Source organism: Sapajus apella, unplaced genomic scaffold (assembly GCF_009761245.1).
Source record: "Sapajus apella isolate SASKATOON/1434 unplaced genomic scaffold, GSC_monkey_1.0 scaffold20, whole genome shotgun sequence".
NCBI lineage: Eukaryota > Metazoa > Chordata > Mammalia > Primates > Cebidae > Sapajus > Sapajus apella.
Window position 1 is genome coordinate 13,055,085 of NW_022436960.1, and position 18,723 is coordinate 13,073,807.

Consider the following 18,723-nt stretch of genomic DNA (forward strand, 5'->3'; position numbering starts at 1 on the left):
CACAAAGGAAAAGCATCAAAGCAAAAAAAAAAAAAAAAAAAAAAAAAAGCCAGATTTCATTTTCTGGCCTAGAATGTTTCTCCAGTCAAGACACCAAGATGATGCTCATCTCCATGAAGGTCAAGTTCCCATTTCCTTTTTCTCCAAGTCCAGTAAATGCCTGTTTAATTAGGTGCTTGTCCTCTACTGGCCACAATGAGCACTCATGGAATCTTATTTAATAAAATGAGGATTTATTAAATTTTCAGTTTTAATAAATAGTCATCATCTTTGCATTGGGCCCCCAAGCCCTGGTAAAAATGAAGTGGTCTACACGACCATTCAAAGGGGAAATGTTAAGCTATGCTCTTTAGTTAACAAAAGTGAGTCTCTCCCCCTCCCACACCGCCATGCCACCATCTGGCTGCAGTTCAAAGGCCTGAAGCTGAATTTCATTTTCTTATTACATTGAGGTCCCACAGATGCCACAGTCAGTCATTAAAGCCTTAAAAATAAAAAGAAGGAGAAAACAAAAGACAGAAGCAGGTATAAAGAGTAGAACAGATATTTTCCCTATGCAGACACCACCGGCAGGTCTACTCTGAAGGAAGCCTGGTAAAGAGAAAGCCCTGACGGATCCCCACACATTCTCCCCGCTTTTTTGAATTCATCCATTCAGAGTTCTAGGGAAAATTTAGTCTTCAGAATTTTCATTCCCAAATAAAGACCAGAGAGCTCTTTAGGCAATCAAGGCTTAAGTAAAACCAATCTCCCCAGGCAGCTAACACTCTGAAACAAGATGAAAGAAGCAATGCCACGTCTAATGCTGCTTTTGTGATTCATTTTGAAAAGAGTGAATTCAGACTTAAAGAATAAGGATCAGGAGACAAGCACTGAGGCTTCAGACCCCCCATCCCTGGAAGGTGGCCGTTGGCTGGAGCCGAGATCAGATGTCTAAAGGTGGGTGTGCGGAGGCTCCCAGGAACAGCTCCCAGAAGGAACAGAGCCAAGATGCAGGGCTGAGCTCCTCCCCTGGGCGGCAGTCATCCTCCACTCTCCCCTGGCCTCCTGCCCAGCTTCCACTCTTGGCTTCTACCTGTCCCCGCTAGTCTCTGCCAACCTGTTGTTCATAATTGCAAAGGCTCCCACTCCCCCTGAGAATTCATTGTCCCGGGCCAGCGTGCTGGTCTGGTGGGGGCAGCCATTGGCCATCTCAGACAGCTGCTTCTGCAGGATGGCCAGCGAGGCCTTGTTGGCTGCCAGCAAGTCCTTCATGGAGATCATCTCCCCCGAGAGCCGGCGCCCATCCGTATCGCTCTCTGCCACTCCGTCCGTCTCTATGGAGATGTTGCAGCGGTTCCGGACGCTGCCTGGCATCACCACGTTCCTGCGTGATCGCAAGAGTCCTCTCCGGCATTGCGGGCAGCACCTGCTGTCCATTTTCCTCAGAATCCAGTTCAAGGACTGTTTGATGAGGATAGAGATGACATTGAACAAGGAGTAGATGCAGCAAACGCCCATGAGGATGAAGACGAAGTTGGCGAAGCGGTAGAGGCCTTGGCTCTCATACTGGGCGTTCTGGCTGCTGACCAGGTCCCCAAAGCCAATGGTGCTGAAAGCCACAAAACAGAAGTAGAGTGAGTCAAAGTAGCTCCAGCCTTCAATGGGGGTGTACATGGCTGAGGCACAGCAGGAGATGAGGACAGAGGCTGTGCACAGGATCAGCATGACATAGTACACGGAGGGCTTCCAGCCAGCCAGGCTGTCCACCTCGCACTGCCCTGCATCCTTCAGGCTCTCCTGGGGCAGAGCCCCTCGTCTCCGGAGCTGCCGCTGGTGGCACGACTTCATGATGTAGGCAATGACAGTGATCAGGCGCTCCAGGAAGAGGTTGAAGAACAAGATGGTGCTGGAACACCCAATGAGGCCATAAAAGATCAGAAAGATTTTTCCTCCTACTGTCGCCGGAGTTGTCATCCCAAATCCTGCAGGAGACAAAAATGAGAGAAGAGTACGAGAAATCTTTCTGTGAATGGGGTCTGGGTCTTGGCTTTGATGGCTGGCAAAGGACCTAAAGGGAGAGTTTCATAAAATCACTCAGCCCTAGTCTTTCCAGGAATGAGCAGGAGAATTCTCTTTTGAAGACACTAAGTGTTGCTCAGAGTTAGGCTACTGAAAGCCTGTATGGTGCTATTGTGCAAATCAGGAGAATAGCACCTCATCCTCATGATGGACATAGCCAGCAAAAAATGGCTTGGTGATGAGAATGCAGGCTGGATTTCAGCCTCCCTTCCCACCTCTGATAGATGTCCTTGTACAGTCCACAACCTGAACACCTTTACTCAACAGACCATGTTTAGAGAGAGAAGCAAAGGCTCATACAAAGAAAAGGCTTATACAGACTTGCAGGAATTCATTTATTCTACAAACACTTATTGACCTGGGGATAGAACTGTGGAAAAGACAGATCTAGTCCCTGCCCTCATGGAACCCTAGTCCACTGAGATGATTATATTGTGTGAAATTGGGGTGCCGAGGGAGTACAGGGTTCTACAGAGCTGCTAAGAGGGGAACCCGTCTCAGACATGGGGTTCAGGAAAGATGAGGCAGGGAGACCCAAAAGCTAAGGAGGAGTTAGGCAGGCAAGAAGGCTGTATGTGTGTGGTGCTGGGATGGGGAAGTGGGGATCTTCCAGGCAGAGAAACGGCAGGTGCTAGCATACATAGAAATGAGAAATTTGCTCAAGATCTACCCATCTTTTAAACAATATTTTTCAAATACACACTTCATGCTTTTGGAGTGACAACAGAAGTATTGGATGTTATACTTCAATAAACTATAAAACATCTGTTTTGCCTTTGCCTCTAACTGTTCACAATTTCCACCCTCCTGACCTTTCTACCTGTGCACAAAGGCATCCTGGTTAGAATGCATATTGTAGAACAATGTATTTTACTAAGAAAAACAGAAATAGAAAAGAGAGCAGTGATACACTCAAGATTTCTCATGAACAGGCAATGAGGGTCAGCCCGCTTTCATTGGAGGGGTGAGGACTCTTTCCAAGCAAATGATTCCGTAAACATGAGGTGGCTGATGCGTTGTAGGGGGTTGGCATCAGAGTCACTCTGACTGCAAACACCATTAAAAAATAAAAAGAGCTGGGTGCGGTGGCTCATGCTTGTAATCTCAGCACTTTTGGAGGCTGAGGCAGGTGGATCACAAGGTCAGGAATTTGAGACCAGCCTGACCAACATAGTGAAATTCCATCTCTAGTAAAAAAAAATACAAAAATTATCCAGCCATGGTGGCATGCACCTATAATCCCAGCTATTCAGGAGGCTGAGGCAAGAGAAAGGCTTGAACCTGGGAGGCGGAGTTTGCAGTGAGCCAAGATTGTGCCACTGCACTCCAGCCTGGGCGACAGAGCCAGACTCTGTCTTGAAAATTAAAAAAATAAATAAAAAGAATACAGAGCATGTCTCCCTGGGTCAATTTCTTATTAAAATCAAACCATCAAATCTCTTTCTCTCTCTCTCTTATTTTTTTGAAGAGATGGGATCTTGCTGTGTCCCACAGGCTGGAGTGCCATGGTGTGATCATACCTTACCACAGATTCAAACTACCAGGCTCAAGTGATCTACCTGCCTCAGCCTCCCAAGCAGCTGGGACTGCAGCTGTGCACACCATGCCTGGCTAATTTTTAAATTTTTGTAGAGCTGAGGGTCTTGTCTTGTTGCCAGGGCTGGCCTCGAACTCCAGGTCTTAAGTGATCCACCTGCCTCAGCCTCCCAAAGCACTGGGATTATGGGCATGAGCCACCGTACTCAGCCCATTTTTTCCTTATTTTCAAGTTCAAATTTCTAACTTGGGTCCCATCATGATCCTCCCTCCTGATAATACCCCGCCTGTCACCAAGCTGATACAATTCCTTGTTGCTACAGCTCAGCCAACAGCTGACTCCCAGTGCATCCTGGCAAGTGTTCAGACCAGACCTTAAAATGTACGGGCTTTGGGGGTTATGACCTCCTGGTCTATTCAAGTCAAGCCAAGGGGCCGCCTTTCCCAAACACCCAGGTGTGCATACTGTATTACCATTTAGAACTAAATACAATTTTCCTTTCTCGGCACACAAGGAGCTGCATTTAGGGAAGAAATTAACAGCATGTAACCAGGAAACTAAAGGAAGATACCAAGTGTAGCTTTTGAGCGCGATGGGATGGAGCGGAATTGCCAGGATGATTTGGGAAGGGAGGATCGAGGGACAGGGAATAGTTCCATTGAGAATTACCTAGGGCCCTTCATGGTAGAGAGAAAATGCGACCATCATCTCTTCTCTGAGAACTCTTCAAAATCAAAGTCCCTCAGCAATTCTTGGCAGTGGAGGCTATCATGTAGACCCCAAAGCTGCAAGACCAGAGGGTATTACTGCTGTAGTTACTAAACACAGGGAACTGAACAGGCGAACGTGCAGAAAAGGGGGAAACATTTATCTGGGGCCATTTATTCTAGAAACTGGATGAAGTCAACGAAAACAGGGAAGGCACAGAAACAGTAAGAGAGGTGTATGGGCTGGGGGAGGGTCCTTTCAGGCGATTAGAAGAGAACATTCTCAGGTGGTCCTCGCCTGTTTTTGAGGTGATTTAGTCATTCTACTCTCAGAAAGCTGAGCAACAGGTGTTGCTATGGATTTGCTGCCAGCCACAGCGATAGCAATAATTTACTGAGCACCTGTTAAGTTCAAGGCCCTGCACTACATGTCTAGGCCTCTGCCATGGTCTGAGTGTTTATGTGCCCCCCAAATTCATGTGTTGAGATCCATCAGCCATAAGGTGATGATATTAGGAGGTGAGTATGTCGTGAGGGTGGTGCTCTCATGAATGGGATTAGTGCTCTTACAGAAGAGGTGATTCATTCATTTCTTCCTCTGTGGGAGGACACAAGAAGGTGCCATATATAAGGAAGCAGGGCTCTTGCAAGATTCTCAACCTGCTGATTCCTTGGTCTTGGACTTCCAGTCTGTAGAATCATGAGAAATAAACCTCTACTGTTGATAAGCCTCCCAGCTTTTGGTATTCTGTCATAGCAGCCTATGCGGACCAAGACAGCCAAACAAGATGACATGGACATAGTCCTTGACCCCAGCATCCAAGGCTGAGACCAACTATCTACAAACAAGCCACAGTGAGTCAAGGGCCAACACGGAAGCACCATGGAGTTATCTGGGTTTCAGGGTCCCAAATACAGCCTCACGTGGGCAGACAGTGAAGTGCTGATGCCAGCGGACACACTTGATGAGCTGACTTTTCCAGTGAATGAGGTTTCTAGTGATTCTGTGACATGTTCCAGAGATTTAACATTTCTAGATTCCATCTTATTTATTTGGTTTTAGCATACTCAATTTTGTTAAAGGAGGGAAAATCGTGACTTTTGGTTACCTACTGTTTGATGGATGACTGCAATCTCTTCAATCAGCAAAAATAACAGAAAATGGCACTCATGTGCTACTCATGGAAGCAATGGGAGACAGCTTCCTCACGTCTGCAGTTAGAGGTGTGACAGGTGGCTTTACTACCCTCAGTGCTGTGAGTGTGGAAATAAGCTAATAATGTAGGCTTTTCCACAGAAAGCCTCCCCTTTTTTGAGCCCCATAATGCTGAGAGTTGAGGATGGCTTAGATGGTGAATACTAATTCTCAGGGTCCTTTCTGATGGAGGAAAAGGGTTCAGGGATTATTCTAAAAGGCCTTTCCTCTGCCAGGCTGTGTGCTCGTCAGCAACTCCTCACACCCACGCTGGGGAGCTGGGTATTATTCGTCTACTAGTGGCATTTGACAAAACAGAAAAAGACTACAGAAGCTGAGTGGTTTGGCTAAAGTCATAAAACCGAATCAGAACCTAGATTATCTTGTCTCCCAGGCCTGTGCTTTTTTCTGCCTGACTATGCTGAGTGCAGGTCCCTATTGTCACTGTCAAGGGTACAAGCCACAAGCAGAATGGAGGGAAGGAAATTAACCAAGCGTCCATAGTTCTATGCTTTATACAGACACCTAGACTGCAGTGGCTGCCAAACCTGGTAGCAAAACCGGGGCGTTTTGGCTGGCATCAGAAGCTAAAACCTTACCATTTTCACTTACTAAAACATATATTTCTGAATGTATATATGTCTCTTCTAACAAATGATATAATTACATCAGTTTAAAAACCTGTTATGCCCCATGCATTTCAGTCTCCCCATATTTTGTAGGCATACAAATGAAACTGACAGTCACAGGTGGTACTTTTCAATACGTAATATATTCCCTGTGCTTCAAGCCTGAAGTCATCGATTTGTGTTCAGCCCCTGAATCTGGGAGCAGATGAATGCATCAAGAACCAAGGGCTCATGAGGTTGACTTGGAGGCCAGTGAAACTCACAGCTGATTTGGTCTAGTTCCCTTAAATCATTTCAGACCTATGTTAATGTGCTTGCAATTTCTAGTGCAGATTCTGGGACCAGTCCAGGCTGTTCCTGGGGCCAGGAATAAAGCTACCAGGGACTGCCAAGGTCCCAGTCAACCCCCATGGAACACTTCACTGAGCCCATGGAGAGCAAGCCCATAGTCTTCCAGCCTTTTATGTATATGCTGTCAACTACATATTCTTTTTCAAAATTCAATTAAGGTAAAACATGTAAAACCTTTGTATTATGATATTTTTCAAACAGGCAAAAAGTATAATAAACTCTTATTTTCCAAATTATCAACATTCTGCCAACCATGCTTCTCCCATCTCACTCCACCCCAAACCCTTTATTTGCTGGAGTATTGTAAAGTTAATCCCAGGCAGCATACCATTTCATTGATTAATAAAGACACATACTTAACACTAAGGGCTTTATTTTTCCAACATAACCACTGTGCCATTACCATACCTAATAACATAAATACGTATCAAATAATACCCAGTACATATTGAGGTTTCTCAAAATTCTCTTTTTACAGATGATTTGTATGAATCAGGATCCTAACAGGGTGTGCCCAGATTGAGCACAGCTCTTCAGTCTCCTTCATTCAGTAACAATCTCCCCTCTCATTTTGTATGCCCTTGATTTGTTGTGTCCTGTAGACTTTAATCAGATATTTTTTCTGGAAAGAATTGAGGGTGGAAAAAAGCATTGTGTATTTCAAGAGGCAACTCTCAAATGCTACACGGGGACATAAAAATTGGTACAAACTGGAAAGCAATTTGGGAATATGTGTCAGACGCTTTTTTTTCTGTTTTTATTTATATATTTATATTTATTTTTCATTTCCATGGGTACAGAGTAGGTGTATCATGAGATATTTTGGGCACATAATGCATAATAACCACAGCAGGGTATCCTTTTCTTCTGTTTTTTTTTTTTGAATATATTTCTCCAATTATGACTAATGTGATTAATTTTGCACATGGATGTTCACCATGTCTTTACTTTTAATAATGAAAGTCCTCAGCAACTTAAGTATCAGATAATGGGGAAAGGACTAAATAAAGTAGCCATTAAAATTATATATCTAAAGAGTTCTCAATGACTGGTGAAAATGTTAAGTGGAAAAAAGCAAAGCCAAAGTGTGTCTGCAGCATGAGTCATGCCTGACATATGGGGCATCCTCATTAAATATTTGTTGGATGAAAGAATAAACTTGGTAAAATATATTTACGTAGCTATATACTGCAGCAATTAAAATGCTTTTGGCTGCCAGGAGCAGCAAATCATAAATAGAGGTGGCTGTAACACGCAGGGACTAGCTCCTGGAACACAAAATTGAGAGAGAGGGCAGCTCCGGGGATGGTTAATTTGGTGGCTTTAGAATATGACGCCTGAATCAAGACCAACTCCTTTTCCCAGCTCCGGCCCCACCACCATGTCAGCTGGCTCCCTTCATGCCAACAGCTACAGGAACCACTCCTTCACACACCAGTGTTCAGAGTAAGAAAAATGGTTTCCTACTTTGTGTATCCTTTCCAGAAATCCTCAGGCAAAATTGCCATTACAGACCACTGATCAGCCCAAGTTGCATGTCCACTCCTAAAACCAACGATCTATAAGAGGAAGGATTCCTCTGGTCATGGGTCATCAGATCCCCTTGGGGGAAGAGATGGACCCCAGAACTGACAATGTCTGCCACAAACATACACAGAAAAGGGGGAAAAAGTGGAAATACACAAAATTATCAATCAGGTTATTTTGACATCATGATAACACAAGTGATTTAATTATTTTCTAATGTTTTATCTTTCATTACTTTTTTAAAAAGACTAGCCAAGTGCAGTAGTGAGAAGAGGGGAAGGAGTAGAACAAAGAATGCTATCTGTAACTGTGAACAATCAATTGAAATAACTTACTACCTTCAGATCTGCCTCTTTCATTACTGCCTTTTTTTTTTTTTTTTTTTTTGGAGACAGGATCTTACTCTGCCGCTCAGGCTGGAGTGCAGTTTCATGATCTCAGCTCCTGGCAACCTCCGTCTCCTAGGTTCAAGTGATTCTCCTGCCACAGCCTCCCAAGTAGCTGGGATTACAGCTGGATTACAGGAGGATGAAGCAGGAAGGTCACTTGAGGCTAATTTTTGTATTTTTGTTAGAGACAGGGTTTCACCATGTTGGCCAGGCTGGTCTCAAACTCCAGACCTCAGGTGATCTGCCCACCTCAGCCTCCCAAAGTGCTGGGATTATAGGCATGAGCCATTGAGCCGGGTCTCTTTCATTATTTTTAAACTGAGAAAAATGTTTCTCAGTAGGTTTTCTCAAGTTGCAGTCAGACACCTGCCCAGACACCTGCGGCATACCTCTAGATTCATTCTTCTCAATACTCTGAGGAACCAAAGCTTGACTTGCATATACTTTCCCACAACCTTTTTGATGCTAACATGTTAAGCCTCCTCATGTAGGATGAAATGACATAAGAATTGGCAGACCATTTTTTTTTTTTTTTGTAAAAAGTCCCTCGAGGGCTACGCATAATGGCTCATGCCTATAATTCCAGCACTTTGGGAGGCCAAGCGGGGCGGACCATGGATCATGAGGTCAAGAGACTGAGACCATCCTGGCCAACACGGTGAAACCTCGTCTCTGCTAAAAATACAAAAATTAGCCAGGCATGGTGGCACATGCTCATAGTCCCACCTACTAGGGAGGCTGAGGCAGGAGAATCACTTAAACCTGGGAGACAGAGGTTGCAGTGAGCCGAGATCGTGCCACTGCACTTCAGCTTGGTGACAGAGCGAGACTCTACCTCAAAAAAAAAGCCCCTCCAATTTCAACTGGGATGAAGAAAGGAGGTAAGAACAGACGCCTATGAATTATTCTTGAGGGGTGAGGTGGGGGATGGGAAATAGGTTCAACGATGGAAGACTTAGAGGATCAGCAGGAGGCCCTGAGTCTTCACTGGGCCCACTGTATTTAGGTGAATTATGAAACCACAACACTCAAAGTTGGACAGACTTCACAGCCTTCTAGTCCAAGCTTTTCAAGTTACTGGTGAGGAAACTGAAGCATCAATAAGCCAGGTAATCTTCACAAGTTGTGTTGGCTTAACCTCTCCTCTTGTTGCCTGTGATACAGTTTCCAAAGACGATTTCAAACAAATTGCTCTCATCCTTGTAAGCACTTGCTGTTCCTCCCATTAAGAAGATGAAGCCTATTTCCTCTCTCCTTGAATCTTGGATGACCCTGAGACTTGCTCTCACCAGTAGAATATGGTGGGAGTGATGCTATACTAGTTACAGGCTTAGGCTGTCAGAAACTTAGGAACTTCAGCTTCCTCTCTCTGGACTCCTAGACACCACGTAAGAAGGATGACTGCTCAGCTGGAGAGAGAGGTCCAGCCATTGCCAGGTACTGAGTAACGGCCAGTCAAAGCTACAGCTGGATTCAGTCACAGGAGTCAGCAGTTGACACTGAGTGGAGCCACAGAACTGCCAGCTGAGCCCAAGAAATTTGCAGAGTTGTGAGAAACATCCATGGTTGGTTAAACCACTCCTCTGGGGAGGTTTGCTACTTCGCGATGAATAATGAAATATCTCCTGTCTGGGACTTTCAGTTTTTTCAACAGGCACCTCTTTCCCTCTATCTTTCTCTTTTCCTTCAGCTCCCTGCTCCATTCTCCACTGAAAATTCGGTGTGAGGGACTTAAAGGAGCTTCAAGAGGAGGCCTGCAAGGGATGTGGAATTCAATGGAAGTTCAACCTGTAAATCAAGCAGGCTGCTGAACCTGTTTGATTTTAATCAACAGCCTCCACCTGAGGACAGGGATAGGCGGAAGACGCATTCTACTGTTGATAAATATTTGGCTGCTTCCTAAATTGGGCTATAAGAATAGTGTTTCCACAAAATTTTTTATACATGTTTTTTTTCGATGAAGCAGGGACCCCTCTTAGGAGCCTGCTGGCCCACTCCCAAAGCCACAAGCATGAAAATAAAAGAAAATCTTGAGTTCCTTCTGGGGAAATTCCAGGTACCTAGGTACCCTTGAGAAGTAAATGAGCAACTTGATAACCAAGAAGGTAGCAGTAGCTTAAAACAATAGCTAAGGAAGCTAAAGTCACAGGACATCGGAAATTAAAGACAACATCTTAATATAGTCCTGAGTTGTTTTTCAGAAACCTGGACCCTCACCGAATGGATCCAGGGGCCTGTAGATCTCAGTTAAGGGGGAACTGAGGACTAAACTCTGACTGCTATCCTTTGTGCTAAAGTTCTTTCTGAGCAGACTGGAGGAGGTCATTCCCATTAGCAAGAGCTAACATTCTTTTCTGCTGACCCCAAATTTTTATTTTATTTATTATTTATTTTATTCTTTTGGGTCAGAGTCTTGCTCTGTCGACCAGCCTGGAGTACAGTGGCATGACCACAGCTCACTGCAGCTTTGACCTACTAGGCTCAAGCAATCCTCTTGCCTCAGCCTCCTATGTAGCTGGAACTATAGGTGTACAACACCAAACAAAACTAATTTTTTTTTTTTTGTAGAGATGTGGTCTCACTATGTTGCTGAGACTGGTCTCGAACTTCTGGGCTCAAGCAACCTGCCTGTCACGGCCTCCCAAACTGCTGGGATTACAGGTGTGAGCCACCACGCCCAGCCTGACTCCCAATTTTTAAACAAAGCTTCTTTTTGTTAACTAATTGCAAATCAGAAAATCTTTGAATCTACCTGATACGGTTTGCCTCTGCGTCCCCATCCAAATCTCACCTGGTATTATAATACCCAAGGAAGGGAACTAGTGGGAGGCGGCTGGATCATGAGGGCAGTTTCCCCCATGCTGTTCTCATGGTAGTGAAGAGTTCTCATGAAATCTGATGGTTTTGTAAGGGGCTCTTCCCCTTTTGTGCTTTCTCTTGCCTGCTGCCATGTAAGATGTGCCTGCTTCCCCTTCTGCCATAATTGTAAGTTCCCTGAGGCCTCCTCAGCCATACAGAACTGTGAGTCAATTAAACCTCTTTTCTTTATAAATTACCCAGTTTCAGATATTTCTTTATAGCAGTATAAAAACGGACTAATACACTACCTATGATCTGCAAGCCCCTGCTTCAAGATATCCTGCCCTTTTAGGCCAAACCAATGTATAATCTTCATGTATTGACTTACAATTCTGCTTGTAACCTCTACTTTCCTGAAATTTTCCCTTGCTTGCAAGCCATTGGGAAGTTCGGGTCTTAAGCATGAGCTGCCTGATTCTCCTTGTTTAGCACCCTGCCAATAAACACCCTCCTTTCTCCCCTTTTCAAATCTTGGTGTGGTTGTGTGGCCTTACTGCACCAGGCAAGTGGACCCCAGTTCAGTTCAATAACATTTTGGTGACCATACATACATATTTCTCTTGGATACATATGAATGAAATTGATGACTCATATCATATGATTATGTTCAGCAAAGTGGATGTACAGATTTACCCTCCCACTATCGTTTGAGCTGCAGTTCATATTCTTCATATTCTTTTTGAATTTTTAGAGGTAGGGTCTCACTCCATCACCCAGGCTGGAGTGTAGTGGTGCAATCATAGCTCACTGCAGCCTCCAACTCCTGGGGTCAGGCGATCCTACTGCCTCTGCCTCCCAAGTAGCTGGGATTACAGGCATGAGCAACCACACGCGGTATGTTCTTCATATTCTTGCTGGTATTCATTGTAACCATTCTGGTGGATACACGGTGGTTTTCATTCACATTTCCTTGATGTCTAATCAAGTTGAGCATCAGGTTTCATGGTCATTTGGATATTCTCTTTAGCACCTGCCCACTTATTTTGGCCATTTCTCTTGTTTATTATTGATTTCTAGGTGACATAGAAACAGTGAAGCTCTAGGCCTTGAGTGAGGCTTGGAAGGGGGCAGGTTTGCTGGGTGAATTTACTGCTTCATTTCATTCATGCAAGGGCAGTGGTTTTCACACAATCTGCTTGGCACAATCTTCACACGATCTTCTCTCTTTCACAACACTCATTTCTCTGATTGAAAATTATTCCTAGTGTTTTAAATCCTAGCCAATTCACTCTGTGGTGTAGATTCTGATTACAACGTTGATCGTGCTTATTAGTAACCTCTTTAGAATGGATTCCAGAATAGACACTTAAATGGCCAAATGCCTCTCAGGTGTAAATTGCAGTGAACTTACGCAAACCCACACACTTATAACACTTTATGCTGAAGTGTTTTATGGTAAGTGACAATTCAGATAATATAGTAACACCAGAACAATACAATAAAACCAGTATAACAGATTATACTGAAATGTTTTATGGTTAAGTTACCACTCAGACAATATAATAACACCAGAACATGCTCATGTTAACACTGTATAGGATTTAAATTTACAAGCCACGGTTTGAATCCTACAATTGGAAACTATAGTTGTTCACCAAAGGCTTACATGCTCTATAGGAAATTAACAATTTCCAGTCACCTCACACTCAAAGGAACCACTGTACACCTATAAATCGAAGGGAAGGGTACAAGCTGGTGACTCAAAATCCTTTTCCAAGCTCTTCTATAACTTTTTTTTTAAAGACAGAGTCTGGCTCCATCACCCAGGATAGAGTGCAGAGGCTCACTGCAACCTCCACCTCCCAGGTTCCAAGTGATTTTCCTGCCTTGGCCTCATGTGCAGCTGGGATTACAGGCACCTGCCAACACGCCTGCCTAATTTTTGTATTTTTAGTACAGACAGGGTTTCATTATGTTGGCCAGGCTGGTCTGGAACTCCTGACCTCAGGTGATGTGTCCTCCTTGGCCTCCCAAAATGGTGGGATTACGCCTGTGAGCCACTGCCCCTTTTATAACTTTTAAAAATCAATCTTTTTCCATCAAGAACACTGCCCACTGAGTTCTGCAAGATAGAATGATGCCAATAGAGGGAACGTAGCTTGTCTCTGTAAAATTTCACATTGCTCCATGCTGGCGTTCATGACCGTGTGAAAGGAAAATAAATCTTGGGGCCCCCAAATCACTAAGCTAAAGGGAAAAGTCAAGCTGAGAACTACTTAGGGCAAATCTGCCTCATTCTATTAAAAGTCACCCCTCTGCTCCCTGAGATAGATGCATATCTGATTGCTTCCTTTGGAGGAGAGGCTAATCAGAAACTCAAAAGAATGCAACCATTTGTCTCTCATCCATCTGTGACCCGGAAGCCCCCTCCCACTTATTCTTCCTGCCTTTGCTTAAGTTGTCCGGCCTTGCCAGAACGAACCAATGTTCTTCTTACATATATTAATTGATGTCTCATGTCTCCCTAAAATGTGTAAAACTAAGTTGTTCCCCAACCATCTCAGGCACATGTTGCCAGGACTTCCTGAGGCTGCTTCACGGGCGCGTGTCTTCAACCTTCGTGAAATAAACTTTATAAATTAACTGAGACATGTCTCAGATTTTTGGGGTTCACAATCATAATTTGCCTTATACAAAGCAAAAAAGCAGTGTTTATGAATTATGAAAATCTAGGTAAGGATGTCTCTCCTTTGGCATCGTTTTTCCTTCACAAACACCACTGGAAACTTACCAAGAAGGAACAATAGGATGTGAAACTGGCCTTCTCTGGCCTCTGAGTTTTCCTTCACAGTCTACCCATGTCCCTTGTGGCTCCTGCATGCAGAATACATCTGGGTGGCTTAGCACAGCCTCAGCCCTACAGAGAAGAGCTGCCCCAAGGAGGGGCTCAGCGGCCCTGTCCCCTCCCTCACCTACCTGGAAACGAGCTAGGGGGATTGGTGACATGATTAGGCAAGTGAACTGGTATTTACCAGGAGATCACGTGAAAGGAAATTAAAGTTTGGGACCCCAAACTCATTTAGCCAAAGGGAAAAGTCAAACTGGGCACTGGGTCAGGCAAATCTGACTCCCCCTTTTGATTCCTAAATAAAACAGCTACAAGATGAAAAGCTACACGCCTCTCCCATATTCTGCCCACAAGGAAATTCCTAGTGAGCTGTTAAAATGTCATCATGGCAATGCAAATTGATAGCTTATCTTTACAGGTGCAGTCTATCCCATCTACAAGACACAAATGCATATCTGATTGTTCCCCTGCACCATTTTGTCTGTGTTATCTTACATAAAATGCAGATTCCCTGCATTTTTCCTTGGCCCCATTTGTTTAGGTCATCTTATGTAAAACAGGCAGATTCACTGAGCCGGACAAAGGCATGAATGTCTATTTTTCCCTACTCCCTCTTACATGAAAATTGTATACTTTTCAATATAAAATTTCCCCTTTAGATTTGGAGTCCTTGAAATCATCTTCAGAGAAAGGTATAGACCTGTCCCCCCAGCACGTGTCCTTAAGTTTGGCAAATAAATCTAAAATGATTGAGGCCAGGTGCGGTGGCAGCTGCCTGTAATCCCAGCACTTTGGGAGGCTGAGGCGGGTGGATCATCCGAGGTCAGGAGTTGGAGACCAGCCTGGCCAACATGAAGAAACCCTATCTTTACTAAAAATAGAAAAATTAGCCAGGCATGGTGGTGACTGCCTGTAATCCCAGTTTCTTGGGAGGCTGAGGCAGGAGAGTTGCTTGAACCTGGGAGGGGGAGGCTGCAGTGAGCCAGGATTGCGCTATTGCAATCTGGCCTGGGCAACAGAGTGGGACTCTGTCTCTAAATAAATAGATAAATAAATAGGCTGGGTGCGGCAGCTCATGCCTATAACCCCAGCACTTTGGGAGGCCGAGGCGACAAGGTAAACAGATGAAGGCCATCCTGGCCAACATGCTGAAACCCGTCTCTACTAAAAATACAAAAGTTAGCTGGGCGTGTTGGCTTATGCCTGTAGTACCAGGTACTAGGGAGGCTGAGGCAAGAGAATTGCTTGAACCCGGGAGGTGGAGGTTGCAGTGAGCTGAAATTTTGCCACTGCACTCCAGCCTGGCAACAAAGCAAGACTCCTTGTCAAAATAAATAAAGAAATAAAATAAAATATAAAATGATTGAGACTTGTCTGGTCATTTTTCTTGATTGACAATCAGGGTAAAACCTTCTCTTAGTTAAATGCTTGTATGATAGGATGCTGTCCCCAGCAGAGAAAGAAACTACAGAGTATTACAAATTTTAAAGAACCTAACTTTTGGGAGTGCCAGAGTGGTGATGAGAGTCCCTTAAAGAAACTTAAGGTAAGGAGAGACTGGGACAAGTAAGTGCCTTGGGATATGTGGGCTAGGAGCTGTGTGGAGAGGGAGGAGGCACACGGAGAGGTCCAGAGGGCATCTGTACTTCACAGGGTACTGAGAGCCCATCTGCAGATAAAGTTCTATGAGTCACTGAAAGAAAATGCTTACAGATAAAGGTTTACCATCTGAGGGTCACGGGTCCCCCATCAAAGCTGACTTCCTTCTGGGAAATCCTCGGTTCTCATGTGGAGAGAGGCATGGAAGGCAAGTGCTGCCTTGACAGTCAAATAAGACAGAATGGAGCATTCCTTGGGTTTCAAACACCGTGTTGAGAGCAAGGTAAGGAGGTAGTGGTGAAAAGATAGTTTCTGCCCTCCAGGAGTTTCAAACCTGATCCAGGAAATAAAGTCTTAGAAATAACACACAAGAAGGCGACCTGCACAAGGTAGTGTACGAAATCAAGTCAACTCCTTTTCGGAGTCACCTGCAGATGACATCAAAGACATCTGCCCAACCTAAAACTTCTTAAACTTTCTAAGGCCGGGCTTGGTGGCTCATACCTGTAATTCCAGCACTTTGGGAGGCTGAGGAGGATGGATCACCTGAGGTCAGGAGTTTGAGACCAGCCTGACCAACATGGAGAAACTCCATCTCTACTAAAAATACAAAATTAGCCAGGTGTGGTGGCGTATGCCTGTAATCCCAGCTACTCAGGAGGCTGAGGCAGGAGAATCGCTCGAACCCGAGAGGCGAAGGTTGCAGTGAGCCAAGGTCACGCCGTTGCACTCCAGCCTGGGCAACAAGAGCAAAACTCCATCTCAAAAAAAAAAAAAAGAAACTTCCTAAAAACTTCTGCCAAGCTTCAGAGAGGATGGAAGGTCCAATTACACCTTTATTTGCGGTATTTACAAATTAACTTTTTAATTTATAAAAATTAACTTTTATACTGCAAATAAAAGGTGAATGTAGTAGTCTGTTCTCATGCTGCTAACAAACATATACCAGAGACTGGGTAATTTATAAATGAAAGAAATTTAATTGACTCACAATTCCACATGGCTGGGGAGGCCTCACAATCATGGTGGTAGGTGAATGAGGAACAAAGTCATATCTTACATGGTGGCAGGCAAGAGAGCTTGTGCAGGGGAAACGCCCTTTATAAAACCATCAGATCTCATGAGACTTACTCACTACTACGAGGACAGTATGGGGGAAACCACCCTCATGATTCAATTATGTCCACCTGGCCCCACCCTTAACATGTGGGGATTATTACAATTCAAGGTGAGATTTGGGTGGGAACACAGCCAAACCCTGTCAGTGAATAAGGTAGAAGGAAACTTAGATCACCTGGGACAAAGGTACTAAACTTTACTATAGCAAGAAATCCCCTGAGGGGCTTGTTAAAGACCAGGATTACTAGGCCTTATCACCAGATACTCTGATTCAGAGGCTCAGTGAGACCAGAAAACCTGCATTTTAAACCAGTGCCTAATACTGATTCTGACGCAAGGACCACAGACCTCACTCAGGGAAATACCCACGAGTTAGGGTCACAGCACTGGGGTAGACAGGGTTGGTCTGTGGAAGGCAACAAAAGTCAAGTCTGCCTGGGGAAGAGTCTAAAAATGGTGTCCCTATTCCCCAACAAAACCCAGTGAAGGAAACAATTATCTCTGGGGTCCTGGAAGCAAAAACAACCCTCACTTTTTTTTTTTTTTTTTTGAGACAGGGTCTTATTCTGTCATCCAGGTTGGAGTGTAGTGTTGCGATCTTGGCTCACTGCAGCCTCAACCTCCTGGGCACAAGCAATCCTCCCACCTCAGCCTCCTCAGTAGCTGAGACCACAGGCACACACCACCATGCCTGGCTAATTTTTGTATCTTTTGTAGAGATGGGGTCTTGCCATGTTGCCCAGTCTGGCCTCAACCTCCTGGCTTCAAGCAATCTGCCCCCCTCAGCCTCCCAAAGTTCTGGGATTACAGATGTGAGCCACCACAGTAGACCCCTCACTTCCTTTGTATGTTAGTATGTGATGCAGAAAACATTTCAGATGGCACAGTATGTAAAATGAGCTGTCTTCAGAAGTTCTGGCTTCACTGTGAGGCCTTGTGGCCGACAGGAAGGTAGTTGCTCACTTCTTCCTTTGGATGAAACTGACTTCCAACGTATTCAAGGACCTTCAACTTCCTACATGACCTATAGTGATAAAGGAAGTGAACAGAGGAAAGTGATGCTTCCCAGCCAATACACCTTCTGCCACGTGAGCCAGGCAGGTCCTAGTCCCAGTTTATTTTTGTAAAATGAGGTTTGGGATTATTGGCAGTGGGTGGGGGTAGGAAGAGGGAAATGTGGCAGTATGATAGAGGATTGAGGCAGTCACTTCCAAACCAGCTTTTGGCAGGGGTATTTGCTAGCTTGGTGAACTGCCTTGGTGAATGAGCAGGCCTGAATCCCCGGTGTTCTAGGCAGTGTTTTCCAGTGTGGCACCTTAACCATTGGTAAAAAAAAAAAACCATCTGAGGAGCTTGTTTAAATGCAGATTCCTAAGCCTTACCTTCCAATCACCATGTCTGGGATTGAGTCCACTTCCCTGTATTTATAACAATGATTACCCTACAGCTAGAGAATCACTGTTCTGGAGTTTTCCATTCAAGACAGGGTTGTTCTGTGATTTAACAGACCAGAGGAGGACTGGCAATTAAGTAATTCAAAACATGTTATGCTTTCAGGATAACTGCACTCTTTACATCTGTGTTACCTAGTGGTGAGAAAAACAATGACAACAGATTGCCTTTGGGAAGTTATTCCTTCGCTCCTGGCCTATTGGTTCATGAGTGCAGTACAAAGGCTACACCTCTCTAGGTCCCCGAGCACAAAGCTGTTTGACTGTCAGAATTGTGCCATGATGAGGAGGACAGTCACGATGACAGTTTGTGCACAGAGAGCGCTTTTCAGAGCCAGGCACTGAGTTTGGTGCTTCCCACAATCCTCATGCCAATCTTGAGAGGCGGGAACCATTCATCCCCCTTTTACACTTGAGAAATCTGAAGTACACAGAGGTTAAGTAACTTGCTCAAAGTAAAGTAGCTAGCTAATTAGGGCCTGGGTGCAGACCCAGTTAATATTCTGTGTCA

General features: G+C 44.6%; 1 protein-coding gene across 1 annotated transcript in view; it reads right to left on the reverse strand.

Moving 5' to 3' along the window:
• Nucleotides 1–216: 216 nt before the first annotated feature.
• Nucleotides 217–18,723, reverse strand: part of KCNK13 (potassium two pore domain channel subfamily K member 13) — a 116,028-nt gene continuing 97,521 nt past the window's right edge. Inside the window, exon 2 of the mRNA XM_032287661.1 lies at nucleotides 217–1,964. Within this exon, the coding sequence (XP_032143552.1) occupies nucleotides 1,072–1,964 (893 nt within the window). The 3' untranslated portion in view covers nucleotides 217–1,071. The remainder of the gene's footprint in view (nucleotides 1,965–18,723) is intronic.